This window comes from Calonectris borealis, chromosome 4 (genome assembly GCF_964195595.1).
Source record: "Calonectris borealis chromosome 4, bCalBor7.hap1.2, whole genome shotgun sequence".
Classification (NCBI taxonomy): Eukaryota; Metazoa; Chordata; class Aves; order Procellariiformes; family Procellariidae; genus Calonectris; species Calonectris borealis.
The window spans coordinates 44,190,103-44,209,800 of record NC_134315.1 but is presented as its reverse complement, the minus strand read 5'-3'; the positions used below and the strand labels follow the sequence as shown (position 1 = coordinate 44,209,800).

General features: G+C 37.5%; 1 protein-coding gene across 1 annotated transcript in view; it reads right to left on the bottom strand.

The window, feature by feature from the left end:
• Positions 1-19,165, bottom strand: part of SPOCK3 (SPARC (osteonectin), cwcv and kazal like domains proteoglycan 3) — a 232,363-nt gene extending 213,198 nt beyond the window's left edge. The window contains exons 1-2 of the mRNA XM_075149396.1: positions 19,091-19,165; positions 18,696-18,869 (exon numbers count right to left, since the gene is read on the bottom strand). Coding sequence (XP_075005497.1) covers positions 18,696-18,869 — 174 coding nt within the window. The 5' untranslated portion in view covers positions 19,091-19,165. The remainder of the gene's footprint in view (positions 1-18,695; positions 18,870-19,090) is intronic.
• Between the last annotated feature and the right edge of the window lie 533 nt (positions 19,166-19,698).

The following is a 19,698-nucleotide window of genomic DNA, read 5'->3' as shown; positions in this document are numbered from 1 at the left end:
AAAGTCCATCGTGTGCATATATACACACACACACAAAAAGCCTGCTCCTGCTGCAAACAGCCACATATTTGTCCTGTTGTTTTGCTCCTAAATAAATCTAAAACACATCATACTGACTTTAAAAATCCAGTTATGAAGAAATTACCATACTATTGCTATAATTTTTTATATCAGTGATAATATCCTTCTAGTGCTTATGTTGTATATTTATCAACATTTTATTTTGCTGTTTCCCCTAGAGAACCTCTCAGCTTCCTTTGTTCCATTAGTTATCTAATAAAGCAACACGAAAGTAATCACAAGACATTACAATATGAAAAACGTGGTAGTAGAGCAATAAAAGCAAATGGGAAAGTATGTGAAAATGCAAAGCAGATGAAATTACTCCTTAAAAACGGAAAGCAAATATTAAGTGTACTTTGTCCCTTTAATTAGACTATGTATGCTGAAGATAAAGAATTATTCACCAAACAACCAAATCCATTAATACTAACTTAATAACCAGAACATTTAATTATATGCAGCAGGTTGTTTCTTTTGGGGCGTTTTTTTGTTGTTTGGTTTTTTGGTGTGTTTTTTTTTTTTTAAATACAAGCGTAAGAACTACACAGACCTCTATAACAATCAATCACCAAAATCCATCAAGAACTATAATGCCTACTGTGAAACCATACTGTAGTACCATGTTGTATGCTTTCATACTAAATCAGTGATACAGGGGCAGAGAGGGAAGAATACATACTGACAGAAACAACCAAGAAATGCATAGACTACAAATAAATTTCAGCATTGCTAAACAACTGTAAGAATTGGGAGTGCATAATATCACTGGATTGTAAATAGCAATATATCACACATCTAGTTTTCATTCAAAAGTTTTCATCATGTGTTTTACAATATTTTTTCAATAGTCTGATAGCGTACATCATTTTCATTCCTAGGTCAGAATTCTACCTTGAATTCACCACAACCCATGAGAACCTTTCACATATAAACAATACATCTGGTGATTTTTTTCCAGATGCTGTTGTGTAACACTTAATGCTACAAGTCTTTGAGCATGCAACTTCCCATACCAAGTTTCTCAAATAAATGTCACTCTGTTTCCTACAAAAAATGTCTTAATGAAGAGAAATTGACTGTTTACAGTTTCAAACATTTCAGTTCAAATCATCAGATCTCACAAAAATAATTAATTTCACACAGAAAAGTCCAAATTGCTTTTTTCTTTTTCTTAATAATAAAAAAAGATACAGAAATCCCACTGCATAAGGTTATTTTCCATCTAAAAACCAACATGTGTTCAATTTAAAGTTACTTTCATCTTCTGCTGAATTCATCAGTAGTCCTACAGAACCTGAAACAATTTTTTACCAACACAAAACTGTCCCAGGGAAGTCAAAAAACATAAAAATCTAGTTCAGAACAGCACCTCAGAGCAGCAGCTCTAGCTGTAAAGAAAGCACAAAAACTATGGGATTTGGTTGCTAAAGGAAACCTGGCCCACAGTTCATGATATTCATACGACACTTCATATAGTAAGTGCACCCCTAGGATATAAAAAATTGAGGTCATGCCCTTGCCTTCTGCTGTACTTGATTAGTTATTGCTTATTCTTCAGTAAGTTATTGTGAAAGTTCTACAACAAAAACACATTTACAGAAGAACAAGTAGGTTTACAAATAAGGCAAGTTTCTAAAATCCATGTCCTGCAAGCCAGGGTACAAAATAAACTAACTGACAATTTGTGTATCACAGAAACATTTAACTTTAAAAGAGGTAAGTCGTGGGCAGGGGTGGGTGGGGTGTGTCCAGACATAAAGGAAATACCATAGAATTTTCAGGCACAGAAAAGTACACTAAAAAGATGGAGTACATAGCTGAAGTTGCAGAAACTGAGTGACACCTTACATTTGAACACAATCTTCCTTTCAGCTTTACTATCAAACATAAAAATTTCAGAGCTGTCCCAAATAAGATAAACTATGTGAACTACTGAAAAGACTTTGGGTTTCTTAATGTCTATTCATCTAGAATAAAGTTTAATCTACTGAAAAGAACAGTGTTTACTCAGGATAGTTACACCTGCAAATAATTACCTAGAAATTAATTTACAGGTTTCTACATACCTGATCTGATATTAACTGGCACTAGTATTACTTGTTCCTGCACAGCAGATCCCTCCACAAATTCTATGTTTTGTATACTTACATTGCATAATAATAAGAAACTTAATTTAAAAGAAGTTTGCAAGTTTCATTGGTCCACAAAAGCAGCAATATTAACATTTCCTAAAAAAAGAACCAACTACATTTCAAGTAGTTTGACAGTTTATAGTATTTCCTTTATTGTGTCTCAAATGTGAACTAGACTGTCAAAGAAACCGGTGCTACAATTAATCTTTCCAAAGTAGTAGAGTTTTACTTTCTGAAGTGTCAAAGTAATCTTCTTGCATCAAGATTGTTTTACACAGAAAAAAATACTACACACACACACAAAGCAGTGCAGAAAAACATAAGTCCCTGCAGAATCAGGATAAAAACTTAATTCTGAATATTGGTGTTGGTTCCATTAAATATAACATCTAATTTCCCACACAACTAACATTTATGGATAAAAATTGTTGTTTTTCAATAGAGAAACATCTGTTAAAAGACAAAAGAAGAAATGCAAACTTTTCTTTTAAATGCTAGTAAAAAGAAAGTGATCCCAGAAAAGTGGATTCAAAAATCATGTAGATCACATCATAATAGTAGTATAATTGGACAGGTAGAGCAATACATCTGTCTTTTCTCCAACCAAAATATAATGGCGCAGCTTGTTGGACCACCTCAGAATTAATGCCTGCAACTTTTGTTTTCTTTCTGGTCTAAAATTAACAGACACTGACATTTGTGTTTTGCTATTTAAGAAATTTATCAAACACCAAAATATGAATAAACCAACCAAATTTACCAATTTTTTAATATTTAAAGGAATGTAAGGCATAGAATATTTCACTCTCCACATTATTTCTTTCTCTACATCATTTATTAAGTCATTACATGTTCCAGAGAGGTCTACTAATCATTAGTCAAAGCAGGGTACACTTTTAATCTAAATTTTTAAAAAATGGGATTTTAGTCAACATAGAAAAACAAAGTTTCAAAACTTTACATACCTTACTTTAAATGGTAGTGGCACCAAAACCCATTTTTGGTAGTTAGTAAAATACATAATGAAAGAACCTTTGGCTGTAAGGAGAAAATACCTTCTGAACTCAGTGAAAAACAAAAAAAAAAACCTTGAAATTACCAACAGGAAAATTAGAAGTTTCATCCCTGGTAGCTTATGCAATATTACCTTCATTCCTGCTTCCAGTTTCATGTTTTGCAATTGAGGTCTTATGTTTAGCAAAGGAACAAAGTCCCTAATAACACTGTAGCATGTCTTTCTCAATAGGATAGACAATGATGCACAGAAATTCTCATACAGCTTTTCCACTTGAAGAAAGTATCCATAACTTTTTTTTTCATTAAATGTCATCTATTTTAAACCAAGTTCATTTTATTAAAAAGCTTTATGGGAAAAATAGTTAATGAGAAATAGATTTCAAACCCCCCAATAGCAGCATTATCTATACCAAAAGCAAACAAACTCAACAATTATATCTAAAAAAAAAAAAACCTGGAATGAACAGCAGAAAAAGAAAATGGCTAGATAGGAATGATCTTAACACAAACTAAAGGTCTCACTTAATTGAAACATAGCAAGTGATTTAAAAGGAAGTCTATTCATAAGGCTTACATTAACCATAGGTCTAAATTCTTCGCTGGATAGAAAACAGAGCACTCAGGACATGAGAAAACCTACAAACCCAGTAGCGCCTAATTAAGCATGACTACACTGTCAGTTTGGTTCATCTTAGAAACCCAGTGTCAGAACTCCTTTAAGATTGATGTCAATCATATTGATCAATGGCACTGGACTAAAAATTAATCTTTATGTTTAAATGCTATATTAACAGATCAGTCTACAAGACCATCTCATCCTTCATAGTTTACGATGCAATAAACTTGTGTGTTCAAACATTAATGATCATTGTGAAAACTAAGACTTGGCACTTAGTCTTATTTTCAGCACATTACTAGGAGACCTTAAGGAAATAAGCAAGTTATTTTTCTAGTGTAGTAAAAGACAGACTCCTAGAAATAAACTAGGAATCTGATATAGATAAAAGAATCAGATAAATTCCATTTCTCAAAATAAGCACACACAGTAGGTTGTCTAGCTAGGGTAACTAGACATCAATGAGAGAAGAACTCTAGGTACCCAGATGCCTTTGGATAAATATATTCTCACAAATTGTGCTGTTCTATTCTCACAACAAGAAATCATGAAACAATACTCTGTTCTTTTCATGTGATCATAAAACCATGATTTTTTTTTTTTCTTTAAGAACCTTCTAAATTATTCTTAACGCTTTCTCCCTAGAGTGCCGATTTAATTGCTGTGTGTAAGAAACAAAATAGAGAAGAAACAACATAAATTGAATCTGGACATTAAACCAGGAGAGAAACAGTAAATCAAAGGACAACATGGAATAATTCTTTCATATTTGTGTTACCTATTTTTAACTTTAAAGCAAAGGTTATGGGGTGGGGTAATACTATTTTGTATTCAGCAAATAAAATGCTTAAAGTATTCTGGTGTTCCATGAAACTTCACATATTTTCTCAAACTTTTCTCAGAAAGCTAATACATAGTCTTTGAAGAAGATTTTGGGATTCTCCCCTGTCCTAGAAATCTACTTGGCGGCAGAGATACCAGCCAGTCATTACAACTACCTGTTCCTAACAGTTCAAGCCAAAAATCACTCAGAGCAGCAATGCACAGCTAAATCATAGCGTCAGGACCTTAACTAATTTTATGCCATTGGAGTGAAGCCCTTAACCTCCTCTTAATTGCATATAATTTCTTAAATCCTTTTCCTAGTGAACAACCTACACTGTCTTCAGGACATTTTCCCTGCCAAATTGCCCTGGTTTGTTATAGAAGTTAGGCACATCGTAACTCCTAAATGAAAAACTCAAAAATACAACAGTAACTGCATTTTGAAAAGCAGAAAGTGTTATCTAAGAGTCACACTCAAGTTCCACAGAATATACACACAAATAAAACAGATTTTTGTTATAGGTATTTAACTTAAGCAAGCACACCATTCACTTAAATCCTTCTTTAAGAAACTTAAACTTGCAAGAGGCAAGAAGGAAGACTTATAGGTTCATAGTCTCCTGTCAGAAAGGACAAAAATATTCCAACTCTGAACTCTCACTTGAAGTTTAAATCTCAAAGAGAATGATAAAAAAAATTCTTCCAAATTCACGGTGTAAGTGATGATAAGACCTGGAATTCTGATCTAATTGATCCTTGAGTTTCGTCACATTAGATGAGAATTTCTATTTCTGATACAATGCAACTATACTGAGCAACTTTCTACTAATCTACATTCAAAGAGGGCAGGGAGTTACACGTTTACTAACACTACTCCCAAAGTGTGCAATGGTTGGTGCTGCTGACCTTCAGTTTCAGAGTTTATAGTCCTATGCACTTAACTGATTAAAACAGAAGAGATCTTCAATATTTAGATCCAGGTTGAAAGAGAAAGGGGTTCTTTCTTCACCCCTGTTTTTCCAGTTCCTTCATATCAGATACATAAAAATAATTTCAACTGGTGTAAAGAAGCCATAAAATCACGGGTTCTTGTCTGAAGCCTCTGAGAAAGGACACTGCCACTGAAATGTTTATGGGAATGACCAGGGACTTGAACCTGATGAAAAGGCTGGATAGACAGGGATATTTATCAGCATGACCATTATCAAAGAAATCTCTGTACAAAGAATGTACATGCTGCAAATCCCTATAGTTGACCATAACGGCAATACAATTTTGATTTTCATTTCATCATCCCCTCGTTTCTAATTTTCTGGTGAACCTCATAAAAGGAAAGTGATGTAAAATGTTTTAGTTTAGAGAAAATATATAAACATGTACAACACATAATCTCCGTGTTGCATAGGCAGAGGAGGGAAGTAACGAATAGTTTAATAGATTTCTGAATAAAGATGAGGAAAAATAGAAATGTTAGAAACGTCAAGTGACCCAGTAGCCTTGTAAGAAAATAAAGCTGAGGCAAGTGTAACAGAACTTCAGAACTCTTAAGACAAGTGAGGTAAGCAGGATATACCATAATAAGAACAGAGAACAAATTACAGACTTCAAAAAAGTTAGCTTGAATTATACTATGGTATATCTTACTTAAACCAGATCCCTGGTTCCTTGGTACATGGCAGTTTGTTCATGTGAGCTTGCTGACACAAAAAAAAACCCACCATATACTTCTCAATTCAAGATAAAGCACTGCCTACAGATTTGCACCTTTCTTGGGATATCTAAGAATTACTAATACTAGATGATCAATCTAGTCCAGCATCAGAACCCAGGGGAGTAAAAAAAATGAAGTAAAATCCAGTTGCAGATAAAAGAAACAAATACTAGGCAAATCATTCCAGTGCTTAGCTTTGCCATAAACTCATATAATTTCCCACAGACTTAAGCCATGCAGCAGATGCTTTAATACTTCTCACAAAATAGGTTATTCAGCCTTAGTTTTTAATAGTATTATTATCTGTATAAATGGCCTTTCTGATACAGGATTAAAATCTTGCCTCAGTAATATTGTCTTGCTATGCACTGCACAGCTTTTTTATGCTTGTCTGATTTTCTTTTTTTCTATTAATAATTGCCACCCTCCCACTTAACGGAATCTCTGCACTGTTTTGCACAGTGCAGCATGGGATTCAGCTAGAGGGGAAAGCAGCATGCATCATACAATATGCAATTCATTGTAGAAGCTTGGCATGTAAGGCAGCACAGAGGCACCTACCTGCAACTCCGTGAAACGATGTAGCAAATGAATCGGGCACAGACTATAGCAGAAACTCTCTCAGATGAATTAGCCAAAATGAACTATTTCGATCACATCAGTGAAACCGAAAGATTGTTTTCTACCCTCACCTCACCAATGCGGGGGTGGGAGCAGAATAAAAAACAAGTAACAACTTATTCAGAAAAATAATTCATTTAAAAAGAGAAATAAAATCCCCAATCAAATCCAGTAGCTTAAGGAAATAAAGAAACAATGTTTTCACTGTGCTCCAAGAAGTAGCAACGAATTAAGAATTCCCTTATACATAGTAAAGCAAAAAGAAAAAAAAAAAGGAAAAAAGCCAAACAAACCATGCAACAACCTTAATATGTATTCTACTTTAGACCACTAGATAGGATTTTTTAAGGAAGAAAAGTTATCATTGCCGGGATGACTTAGTTTGTTCTCCAGTTCAAGTTTGCTTTCTTTCCATTTTTTCAAAGATGCAAAATATATTCAGAAGTCTGTTTTGTAGACTTAATGTTCAAATAATGATTTTAAATAAGTAGACTGGCATAATTAAAGATTTACTCCACCTCTCACAAACATCAGTGAACATATTCTCAGTGACCTCAATTAGACAAGGAAAGATTCCATACAAACTGGATTGAGATCCAGTCTAATACAACATTATCCCAGTGAAATCCATAATGAAGGTTTGATAAAGATGGAGGAAAAAAAAATACTTCAGCAGAAGCGCTTCACTTCCTGCAAAATTCCCTAAAAATACACTATTTGAAAGAATTCCTATAACAATTCAGGCATTACAAGGCTAGTTGACTACACATCACTGAGATCTTTCAAATTTTATGATAGTAATTAATTCAGCATTATGAGAATTTTTTTTTCTTTTCTTTTTTTTCCTTCTTTTTCCTTCAATCAAGCACTTCTCTTGATAAACGCCAAGCATAAAACGGTAAATCACAATGTCTTTTGTTTCATCCCTATGCTTGATTACTCTTGGCAGGTTTTTTGGTCTAATGAGCAAGCTGTTTGCCTAAAGCTACCTAAGTTAAGCAACTGAAAAATTCAGTTGTCAAATCTGAAAATATATCTACTTGATTTTCAAGCTGAATTTTGTTTCATCACAGTATAAGCAAATTATGAAAATTGATATATTTTAAAATCAATTGTATAAATAAGGTGCATAATTTTACAGCTATAGAAATTTTAGTTTCAACTAGTACATTTATTCAGTAAAAAATTTTCTTTCTGATAAAACCAAGCAAGAGTAGGATCTGTGCATGTGGGAATTAAGTATGTGCAAACTGCTAACCTTTATCTGCATTAGAATAAAGATTAAAAAGCAGAAATATCTGTGGAAAAAACAGTATTATACAGATATTATTAATAAGCTGAACTTTTTATTATTATTAATGTTTGACAGTAACTTGCAACATTTTAAGAAAAAAGTTTCCTAATATTCATGCTGTTGAATAGCCCAACTACACTCAAACAGGGCTGGAAAGTCAACAGTCCAACTCTTTCTATAAAAAATTCTAAAGATCCCCTTATTTTCAAACTAAAGGAATATCAGTTTGACAAGAAAGATTTTTTTAAAACATAAATTATGTAAAATGCTATCACATTTTATAACTAGATAAGCACTGTTAAAGTCTAACTTCAGTTTTGCTTCGCAGAATAATTTCACAAATTTTATTAAAATATTTTTGATACTTTCTCCTACTTTCTTGGGGAAACTGGAATTCGACACAAACATTTTCTTGAAAATCTCTAGACATTTGCAGTCATACGTGTTTTGTTCTTATGTGATATCTAAAGGCATGTAAAAAATCAGGTATTTCTTCCAGCCAATGAACTGAAACTATTGTAGACAACTGCCTCACATATTTGAGATACAAATTCGGAATTACTATTTTATTCTGCACACCACAAACATTGTTAAATCCACATCACTCTCAGTATATGCCCAAAAATGATCTGCAATCAATGGGATATCAAAATCTGATGGTAAGATGAGATCTGCAGACATGATGAGGTTGGACCTATGAAATACTTCTAATATTGTGAGGTATTTTGCTCCCCAGTATGATGGATGGACAGAGTAAAATCTCTTTAAATTGTATTGATCTGAGGTATCAGTTAGGCTACGCATATGTGTGTGCATGCACTCACACACGCATGTGGCATGCATTCATATTTATTATAAAAAACACAAGAGCTCAACTTTTCAATGTGCTGAACATCAAATACTCCACAACATTAGTACATTAAAAACTTCTGGGGAAAAATGTTACTCATGTCTTCAACTTACAGAAGCTATGCTACAATCCAAATGTAGAAAACTTGGAGGAAGAAAAGTGAGAGTTTCATATGCAGGAAAGGAAAAAAAGAGGAATTGTAAACATTCAGCATATCTAAAAGGTAAGCAAAGACAGAAAGGTATGGTAGCTTTTGTCCAAACCAGGCACAGAGGTCTCTGAAGGTTAAGGCTGCGTAGAATCCAGTTTATAAATACACATTCAGTCCTAGTGAAGAACATTGAAATGTTTTCAGGTTTTATACGTCTATATTAGTTTAATCTGCAGTACAAAACTACATAGTTAAGTCTACTTCTGCATATCCCTCCTCCTCCATCTTTATGAGACTAGACCTGCGTGATTCATCATCATGTTACACTTAACTTTGTTAAGGTATTACTCACAGTAACTCCAATGAAGTTTTGGCCATACATCCCTGCATTCTTTGAGAGGATATTTTCTTTTGAGGAACCCAAGAATATCACATCACAGGTGGAACCAATTGCCTGTTTTCCTAACACAACTGAGTCTTTTTCTTACTAGTGTAAAGAAATTCTGTCTATTCATGCCACAAGTACCAGAGTTCATCAAAACAGGACCTTATAACTGCCTACCAAGAATTCCTGAGTAAATTTAGATACATTCAAGTTCAAAACAAAATAAGCATGTGGATGAAAAATTAAACAGCTTAACAGTTTAGGAGGGAGATGATAGATTTATTAAGATTTAGAAAAATAGATATGCACTTAGTGTGCTTTAATCCAGTTCACGTAAGAAATATTGCACGCTATTTGCAGTACAGTGAGCAATCTGATAGCCCTTTGCTGGCTTTGGAATGTATGAACCTACTGAGTTCTTCATGTTCATGCTCTTCATTCCTGGGTGTTGGAAACAAGACTGCCTACCTAATCCTTAGTATGTTTAAACACTTAAATTCCAGAATAAGACAACGAATATATATCTCGGTGAGTATCTTAATGGAAATTCAGAAGCCATTTCTCCATCTTCCTTAGGATTTGAATTGGCTTGTATTCCAACATCATTTGTGATCTTTCGCATAAAAGTAATTGGCCACAATTAACTGACAATTCAAGAAACACAAGAAAATGCTAGGAAGGTGCCACAATAGAATTCCTTTTAAAGGACAAATTAGTATAAGAAAGATTAATCAAGCACCAGTCCTAGTCATTGTCATATTTGGGCCAAAGAAGGAAACACTCCCAGATCAGATTAGTGTGAACCTAAATGGTATTCTTCCTTATTCTACTGCAAAATAGCTTAAGTTTGCTGCCTAGATCATCTAGGAATATTGTGACTAATTAATTCCCTCACATTGCAGGCCTTAGAGATCAAATCTTTATCTTAATCTATGCCAGTAGCACACAGTACAGCCTCCTGAAACGCTCTTGCCCAACTAGAATTTTTGGGTTTAATACAATCTGTCAGGATAAAAATTAATGAGCCAAGGGCAAGCATATTATCAAATCCAATGGTCTATTTTGGCCTTAAACTTTATGAATACAAAGATTTCCCAGAGTTTCACATGGGCTTCCTAAATCTGACCGAACTGGTTAACTTACTCTTCTGCAAAGGCTGGAAGGGCACTTTATACAATGGATTCCTGGCATTGCTGCTTTACATACCAGCCAATTGATTCTGCTTATAAGAATCATTGTCTGGGTTTTCTGCTAAAGTGATGTTTCAGTCACCAACAGAACAACCACCAAATCCTTAAAGGTACATGCATTATTAAATATATATCCCACAGTCTTCATATTAATAACTTCCCTCTATTTTAATAAATAGCTGTTAAAACACAGGTCATTTTCCACACTAGGAAGCATATACCGAGGAGCAAGTTCTGTACTTCTCACTGCTATGCTACACAGATTTAACAACTGGAATGAATTTCATCATTGATGCAAGCTCAAAAACGTCAAAGGAGTTTGATTTCAACTCTATGCAGGCCTCAGTGTAAGTGCACTACATAAAATTATTTGATGACGTGCAGACTTTTTTAGACAGATGCTGAACAAGCTGCAAACTACAGTTCCCTTTGAGCCAACGATTACACATCACCTGAGAAAATAAAAAGATAGCTCATAAGAATTTTCTGCAGAAAAACGTCAAGTACTGGATAGTCTTTAATAACAACACATTAAGACAATACTCTCTGGAAGTGGCAAAATACCAAAATGTTTGGATGACTCACATCTTTTAAACCCATTCTCTTATCGTGTTCTCTTAAAGCACTTGTGAAGATAGTAACCGAGCAGTGAAATCACACCCTTAGTGTAATGTGAAAGCTTTGTCATGGGTTAGAATTTCGTACCGGCTCTCCTTGTGTCCCGTCCAAGGTTGCTACCTTACACCGCACCACCTTTCTTAGGCAAATCATTAATTCCTACAGTAATTTTCCTATTGTAATCTATCAGTGTTAAATGAGGTGAGATGGGAAAGCAAAAGTGAAAAATCATTTAAAAAAAAAAAAAATCTAACAAATCACTAAAGATCATTCACATTAGGCAAAAATGCCCAGTGAAGCTCTGAACACTGATATTACTAGCCACAAACTTCTCCCTTTCAGAAATCAAACTTCAAGAAATAGGAAAATTACAAGAACTTTTAATACAATACAGCATGTTAGCATTTACTACCATTGCCTCCATAATATTTGTTTCTAAGGCAAACAAGGCAGATTTTCAGCATTGAGCATAGTCAAAGTGAGACTTAACACCAGATGCAGAAAAAGAAGCTGTTCATCTGTGATTACTAATACATTCAAATAGATAAAACACCACTGCAAAATCAGTGTCACAACTTTTAAAAAGGTCTACATTAGAAAAATATCCACAAAGCAAAACTGAAGCTATTTTACTAACAAGTACTTTTCATGTACTGATAGGGAAAAGACAGAAATTCCTTGGTTAGAATAAAAGTTCCCTTATGCTTGAAAACTTAGGAGTTGCTCTAAAGCTAGGTACCAAAAAAATAACCAACTGTTCAAAAATTTCCCTATTTCATTCAGCATATCTTGGCAGGGACAGACACAACACGACAACAGAGACACAACACACGACTATTTAAACTTCAGTGCCTATTTAAAGGAAAGAGTTAAGCTTCAAAACAGGCCAAGACTTGCAAACATATTAAGGCAAGCTATTATTTCTCCTTTCTGCAGCTATTTACTTCAAATGCTTCAATGATTATGAAGTAATAGAGATGGAAGAGACAGAAAAAAAGAATTGATGGTGTTAGTCTAAAAACATTGATATTCTAATTCCACTCATATTCCATTGCTTTCTACATTCAGTTTCCCCTTATAATATACCTCTTGCTCCAGACATCTTTCGTTTCTGATTGTAAAACCAAGACAGTCTATGCGGTTTCTGTTACCATCTATTAGTGTATTACAAAGCTATTTATACTACACTATAATAAGCACAGATGGCTAGAGTCAATCCCAATAAGATTTAATGGTAAGACAAGAGAAGACTAGGTATCGATATCCACTAAACAACCTACAGCAAATAAAATAAAGATTATTCTTCAAGAAAGGAGATAAAGATAAGATGAAACAATGTTATCAGCTTTGCTTTAGATTATGAGGGCAATCTAAGGAAAAGCACATTACAGTTTACTTAACTCCTAAACGCTAGCTATATAAAGAGCTTCCAAGCTAATGCCTTCCAAGAGACAGTTAAGAGTTCAATGTTAACAATAGTTTGAGATTAGTAGACTCTACCTTTGCAGACAGAAAATACTTGTCACTAGAAACAAGCAGCAAAAACAGACCAGAGGAAAAGTAATCAGATGGAAGAAAAAAGGAATCCATATTTGAGAACAAACTAAACGCACATATAAAAATCAGAAGCCGTTTTCTACAATACAGAAGAAATGAAAATTTAAGATTTCCATTATTCCTTCCCATTATAATTTGCCATGTTCCGTTTAGAAGTGCTGAACAATTAAATAGCACCTTAAATTTCCTTAATTAATTAAAATTAATGCAAATTCCTACCATTTTCCTACATTTCAGTTTAAAAAACAGTGGTCAAGTCTTACTTTCTTAGTTTCATTTCAAAGGTAGTAATTATAGGTGTAGGTACAAAATACTCATTCTTTCTGTCATATCTCCTAGATTTCAAAATTTTTTCCTGCTTCACCATATTAACAAAACTAAGATCATACAAAATAAGTCATGAAAAAAAGAGAAAGACTGATACCACTTTAGAATAGCCAATAAAAAGTTTCAAGTAACAAACTGGCATGTGGAAAACAGATTCAGTGCCCTAACTGAAAAAGTAATTTTAATTTATTAGCAAGTTCTTGTTTTAACTTAAGCCTAGGACAAGATAATGAAGTAGTTCATCTTTCCTGTTCTGCAATTCCATTTTTTCCTGATGTCATAATCATAACTTTCTATTAAAACATATGTATGTAGTAAAAGAGCTGCCCTACCCACTGATAAGGAAAGAGGTATGTTTTATTTACCCTGAACCATAAAAAGTACAGCACAAATAAGCCTACTGGACCTATTTTCACAGAGAATGAGTCAACATTAGTGAGGAAAGACTGATGAGTGCTGCACTATCCAATCCTAAATACTGACTTCCTCTAAAGTACATTCACGATCCTCCATAAACTAGGAGGGATTCTAGCCCAATGCAAAAAACCTGTTGAACAGAAGTCCTTCTCCTCTTCAAATAAGGTTATCAGTACTCTACTCTGGAAACATGAAAACCTTCCAAATGTTTACATGGTGATCACAAAATAAAGTGCACAAAACTTGTGATGAATCCTTTCCAGAACAGCCTTTGGCTTTCTTAGTTGTACAGAGATGCAGTTGCGTGGTTGTACAGTTGGACAGAGATGTTCTGCTCACAACAGTAAAGAAACACTAGGTGTATAGTTGGTGGGGAGCTTAGTTGCAGGCGGGGAGGCGGAGGGTGCTTGTTTTTGTGAAGCCTTAAACCTCCAAACAGACAAAAGAATAATGAATGCTGGCAATTACTGAATTGGTATGGAGACCTAGTATTTGATTCATCTCCTTTCCAAACAAAGAGATGTAGATTTCACTAATGTTGAAAAAACATATTCTTTAAATATCTTCAAGAGTCATTTGGGAGGCCAACATGAGCTGCCCAAACTTACCAAATGTTTTAGAAGGCAACATATTTGATGGTCAATGTGAGAACACTTCATAGTGAAGCAGAGTAAAAGGTAGTATTACCAGTGCAAACTTCCCCTTCATAGCTGATAGGCTTTAAGGTCTGTTACTTGAATTTTGTTCTACCTTCTTTACCTTTGGTAACTGTATTAATTTGGTAGGATGATAGTAACACTGTGGTATGATGCGACTGATCACATTGATCAATTGATCATATTATTCCATGTCAATACCATGCCATAGTTGAGTTGTGCGGAGTTTATTTATATACTACAAGTATCTTTCACTACAAAGTTCCTGATGCATCTTAAATTTGCAAATATAGGAATTGCTTAAATTATGATCTCTTTGAAAAGAAAAAGTAAAAATCACTAACAAGCAAGTTAGATCATAAATAACTCTCCTTAAGCGTCAAGCAAAATTTACCATATAAAGTACCTTTATTATACAATCCTTTTAATGAACAGAAATGGACAGGACACTGTTTGCAAATATCAGTGACTAAAATGAGTTACCCTAAAGAATGTTGCTTCATGGAATTTTACAGAAATAAAAATTAAAGTTTCTGAAAGGCTTTCAGACAGCGATACAACAGACAATTACAGTTGTGTGAAATTTTGTCCAATTGGCAGTAAAAAATACATAAAAAGACAATGTGATTATAAATGACAAAGCCACTGTGTTTTGTTCTAGGAATAAAAATAATACCATTATTTGGAATCAAGTCATAAAGAGAATAGAGAATTATTCCTACATTTTTTCTCCACAGATTTACAGCATTATGAGTAATGAAGGTTTGACACATAAGATTTAGGATGTTCTAAGTAGGAGAGTATAAATGTAATGCCACTACCCAATTACATTTTTTAAAAGGAATAATCTTCATTTTACACAAACTGCGGTTTGTATATATGTTTTTATCAAATGTCTGGTGCGACCATCATAGACAAGATGTGCTAATGCACAAAGCACTATAAATATAACAAAATATGAATGAAGAAGATCCCCCTAACTTAGCATCTACTAAAGAACCTCAATTCCCAGGCGTGAAATAAATAAATGATTGGTACACATGGGCTAGGACATCCCAGCATCGTGACACCATTGGCTGCTGAAGCAGCCTAACCAGGCAGCTTGAAAAACCTTAATAAACACATCAACTCTGAGACTTATTTTAGTGACAGACATAAGAGTTGCAGCTACTCAGCAACTGGACTGCAGCAGCACTAAGATTAGGTTAAAAACTCTTTCTCCCCAGCTACTACAGGCAAAAAGTAAACATATCCTTGTATGTAACTCAAAATGTTTGACTCGCACATACAGGTTGGGGGAGTTGATATTTGACATATGAAGAATACACTTCCCCCCCACCTTTAAGATGGAAAGTCTCCTATTTAAGAAAGAGCCCATTCTCAATTTTTGTACAAGAACAAGATGTGAGAAGATAGCCTCTAACATACATTTAGCTTTCCACTGTTCCACATTAAGGCACAGTTCTTGCCTATACCTATCTCATTATTTTCAACAGATTTGTCAGAATGATAAGATCCTTCAAGAGAACTGAAGACTCAGTTATAGATTTGCCTGTAAAAAGTACTGAAAAGTTCTTAGCTAATATTTTCACGTCAATAACCTTTACTGACAAATCTGACATTTTAGAGGATGTTAAGAGAGTTAGGTTTGGGTTTTTTGGGTTTGTTTTGGGTTTTGTTTTTTTACAAATAAAAGATCATATCCTGGTTTATTAGGTTTTGTAAGGGATCCCTTTCTGAATGACTATGTTCTTTCTCACTGTGATCTAAAACTCTAAGAAACTGAGCCAATGAGCCAGAAGTCAGGGTCATTATCTTCCACATTAATCAGTCCTGTCAGTTAAGTCTTAAGTTAAGCCTTTAAATACTTCTTTTCACACCAGAATTCCATCTCACCCTTACATCTGTAGGGTATTTAAAGCCCTCAAAAATATGCTACTCTTTGACCAGAGAATTAAATTACAAACACAGGCCACGCATACCTTTATTTTGATTTTAACTCTGCATGACAGTTACCCCTACATATGTTTAAAATGCTGCTCTTAAGAGGAAGCAACATTTGAATTACTAATTAAATTGCTAATCACAATTTCAAAACCAACAAATTACAGTCATAGAAGTAAATTCACCAATTATATAAAACTGTAGGATGTTAATATAACTTCTACACCATGTTATATTTAAGGATGATAATTGATCAGTCCTTCTTACAAGCAAGATATTTTTCTAATGCATTCTTGTGCAGGTAGATTAACTCATAATTTTTAACTTTTTTACAATTATATCTTATGAATTACTGAAAACCATCCATGCTTTAAAGAGAGAGCCTTGTGAAGTACTAGGACCATCCATAAATATTCCAGATCGAGTACCAATCAATAGGATACAAGCATTCTGCACAAGAAATAAAAGCATATTCCTCACTGAAGTACCAGCCTTATAAAATTTAAACAGTATAAAAATAAATAAGCCAGCATATTTGTAAATTGCCTCAGAAGAATCAGTATGCAGTACTTCCTCAAAGCAGTCACTCTTAAAACCCTTGGGGACACCTACTTGTCACAGAATAAATTATCTGGCTAATATCCAATATTACAGTATATGTCAGTGGGCACCCAGGAGACAGGCATTAGAGAGCACTTAGCTTCTTCAGCCTTGCAGGGTAGTCCTTACGTAAATGACTTTGCCCAATTATAAAATATAACTGATGTACTTATTTTAGAGTTTTCCAGCAGCCTACTTTTTCTTCCCCAAAATCAAAGGTCCTAAAGTACAGTACACTGAACAGGTTTTTTTCACATGAATGTAAGTTTTTAAGATATTCAAAGCAAACAAAAATATCTGAATACTAATTTGAGTGTTCTCAAACACTGAAATTATGCTGTTTAATAGAAACTATTGGGGAAATAAGTTCTCCCACAACTAACAGCAGCTCTTCTTTCCTAATTACTTAACATAAATAGCCAAGTTTGCATCCCACATGCAACATATATATAAAGCTAGAAAACACATGCATCACAAGTACACTACAGCTCTCAGAAAAACAAGAGACTTCTCAGAAACATTTACTTCAGTTCACTACAGCAAACCACAGTCAACAGCAAGCTGTAGCATGAGAAACCTGTTGACTCCGAAGTTACAAACCAAATCAATGCTTTACACCAAAATCAAAGAAATCCAGTAAGCAATACAGTAAAGCTAAACAGAAAATTATTTTGCATCCTTGGAATTCAGATTTTTGAAAGTGACATCAAAGAACACAGGATATTGGAAGATCAAGGGAAACGTTTTCCATTGAAAGAAATGTGAAGGACTTTTGAAAATTGATTGGGTTTTACTCGACTTGCCACAAACAGAGAACGAACTAAGCGCAAAAGCGAAGCACTCTGGAGGACGAGAGCCACCTCACAGTAGCAGGTTTCGTAACTGATGAGATTCGGGTCAGACTGGGTCTGGTGTTCACCTACCCCCTGCAAGGCACCCCGGACGCACCGTTTATAGAACTTACCGCCCTGTTTAGCGGGCTTCCCTGCCACGATCCCCGCTCCAGCACCTCCCACAAAGCCCCCCCTCCGGGTTGTGCTCGCAGCCCCTTCTCCCCTCGCGGCGCTTCTGACAGCGGCAAGGTGAGACCGGGCAGTCCCGCCCGGCGCACGCTTCCAGGTGGCAGGGGGCTCGTCCCCGGCCGGCACTCGCGGAGTGGCGACAGGGCGAGCCCCGTGCCCCCCACTCCCCGCCCCGGGCCGGCCTGGCCGCCGCTTCGGCAGGGAGCGGGGCCCAACGGCCGCAGCGCGCGCCCCCACCGCAGCCCTTCCCGCAGCCACCGCCGCTCCCGCTGCGGGGCGGGAAACGGGGAGGAGGAAGGGCAAACGCAACTCCCCTTCCACCGCCGCCGCTGCCGCCACCTTTTAACGGCTGGCGACCCGCAGGGCGGGAAGCAGCTCCCGCGGCCCGGCCCGCTGGGCCCCGGAGGTGCGGGCTGGGCGCCCAGCACGGCCCGGGGCACACCGGGAGGTCCTCGCCGCTCCGCGGCGGCAGCGCACCGGGAACTGCCCGGCGGGACCTCCCTCCTCCTGCCGAGGCGCCGCCGGGGATTAAAATAAAAATTAAAATCTGGGAAGAAGGGGGGAAGTTGAGGCTGCACCCCAGCCCTGCCTGCCCGAGGGATGCCCTCAGCGAACGGAGCCAGACCGCCAGCCGCGGGGCTGCCGGGGGAGCGGGCCGGGCGCGGCTGCCGGCTGGCAGGGTGGAAGGGTTGAACTTACGTCTCGGAATTTGTTCCACTGCCCGACCTCCTTGTCGTACTGGGAGATGGTCGTGAGCCATTGTTTATCGTCCAGAAAATTGCCGCTGTCCGGTCTGCCCCCGGCCGCCGCCGCCAGCGCCGGGCTGCACCAGGCTGCTGCACAGACGCACACGAAGGCTGCTACCTTGAGCATCTGGACGAGAGGAGACACGAGGAGGGGGGTTACCCACACCAGAGCCGAACCCCAGCCGAGGGCAGCCGGCGGGGCACCAGGACAACCGCCCGCAGCGGGCCCCCTCGCCCACCCGAAAGGGGCAAGGGATGCGGAAGGGGCAGTGGGAAAGGGAGCCCAACGCGGAGCGCTCGGAAAAAAGGTGGGGGGGGGGAGGGAGAGGCGGCTGCCCAGCCCGTCACCTTGCTGCAAGCCCCGCAACCCCGCTCCTCGCCCCGGCCGGAAAGGCGGCCCGCTCCCTCCCCGCACGCGCCGCCGTCTGCGGCCGTCCGCCCCGCGCCCCGCGCTCCGCCCGCCTCTCGCCCCGCCCCGCCCCCGTGCCGCTCCGCGCGCCGTCGGCGGCGCCGCGCCGGGGCTAACGGTCTGCGGGCGGGCGGCGGGAGGCGCTTCCGCCGGCGGAGCTGCCTGCGCGGAGGTGAGCATCGCAGGGCAGTGCCGAGGCTCGGCCTCTGCCCTCTTGCCGCCCGGGAGCACCTGCGGGACTCGCCGGCCGGACGGGCCACCTTCGTCGCGCCCTCATGGCGCCGCAGGAGCTGCGCTGTGCCGCCGGGTGGGGGTGGAAGCCGCTGGAACTTTTCTACAGCTGTGTTGGCACCTCGTACCCCAGGTGAAGTCTGCAGAAATCCTTAGGCGGCTGCAATCTTCAAAAACTGCCAGTAATTGCAAGATAAAACTTCCTGTACCTTAGGGAAAAGGAGACACACAAGCTTTCAAATGGCCTCTGAATGCTGATTTAGGTACATGCTGGCATTGCAATGCCGCCTGTGTTACTCTGTGTTACTTTTGTAAG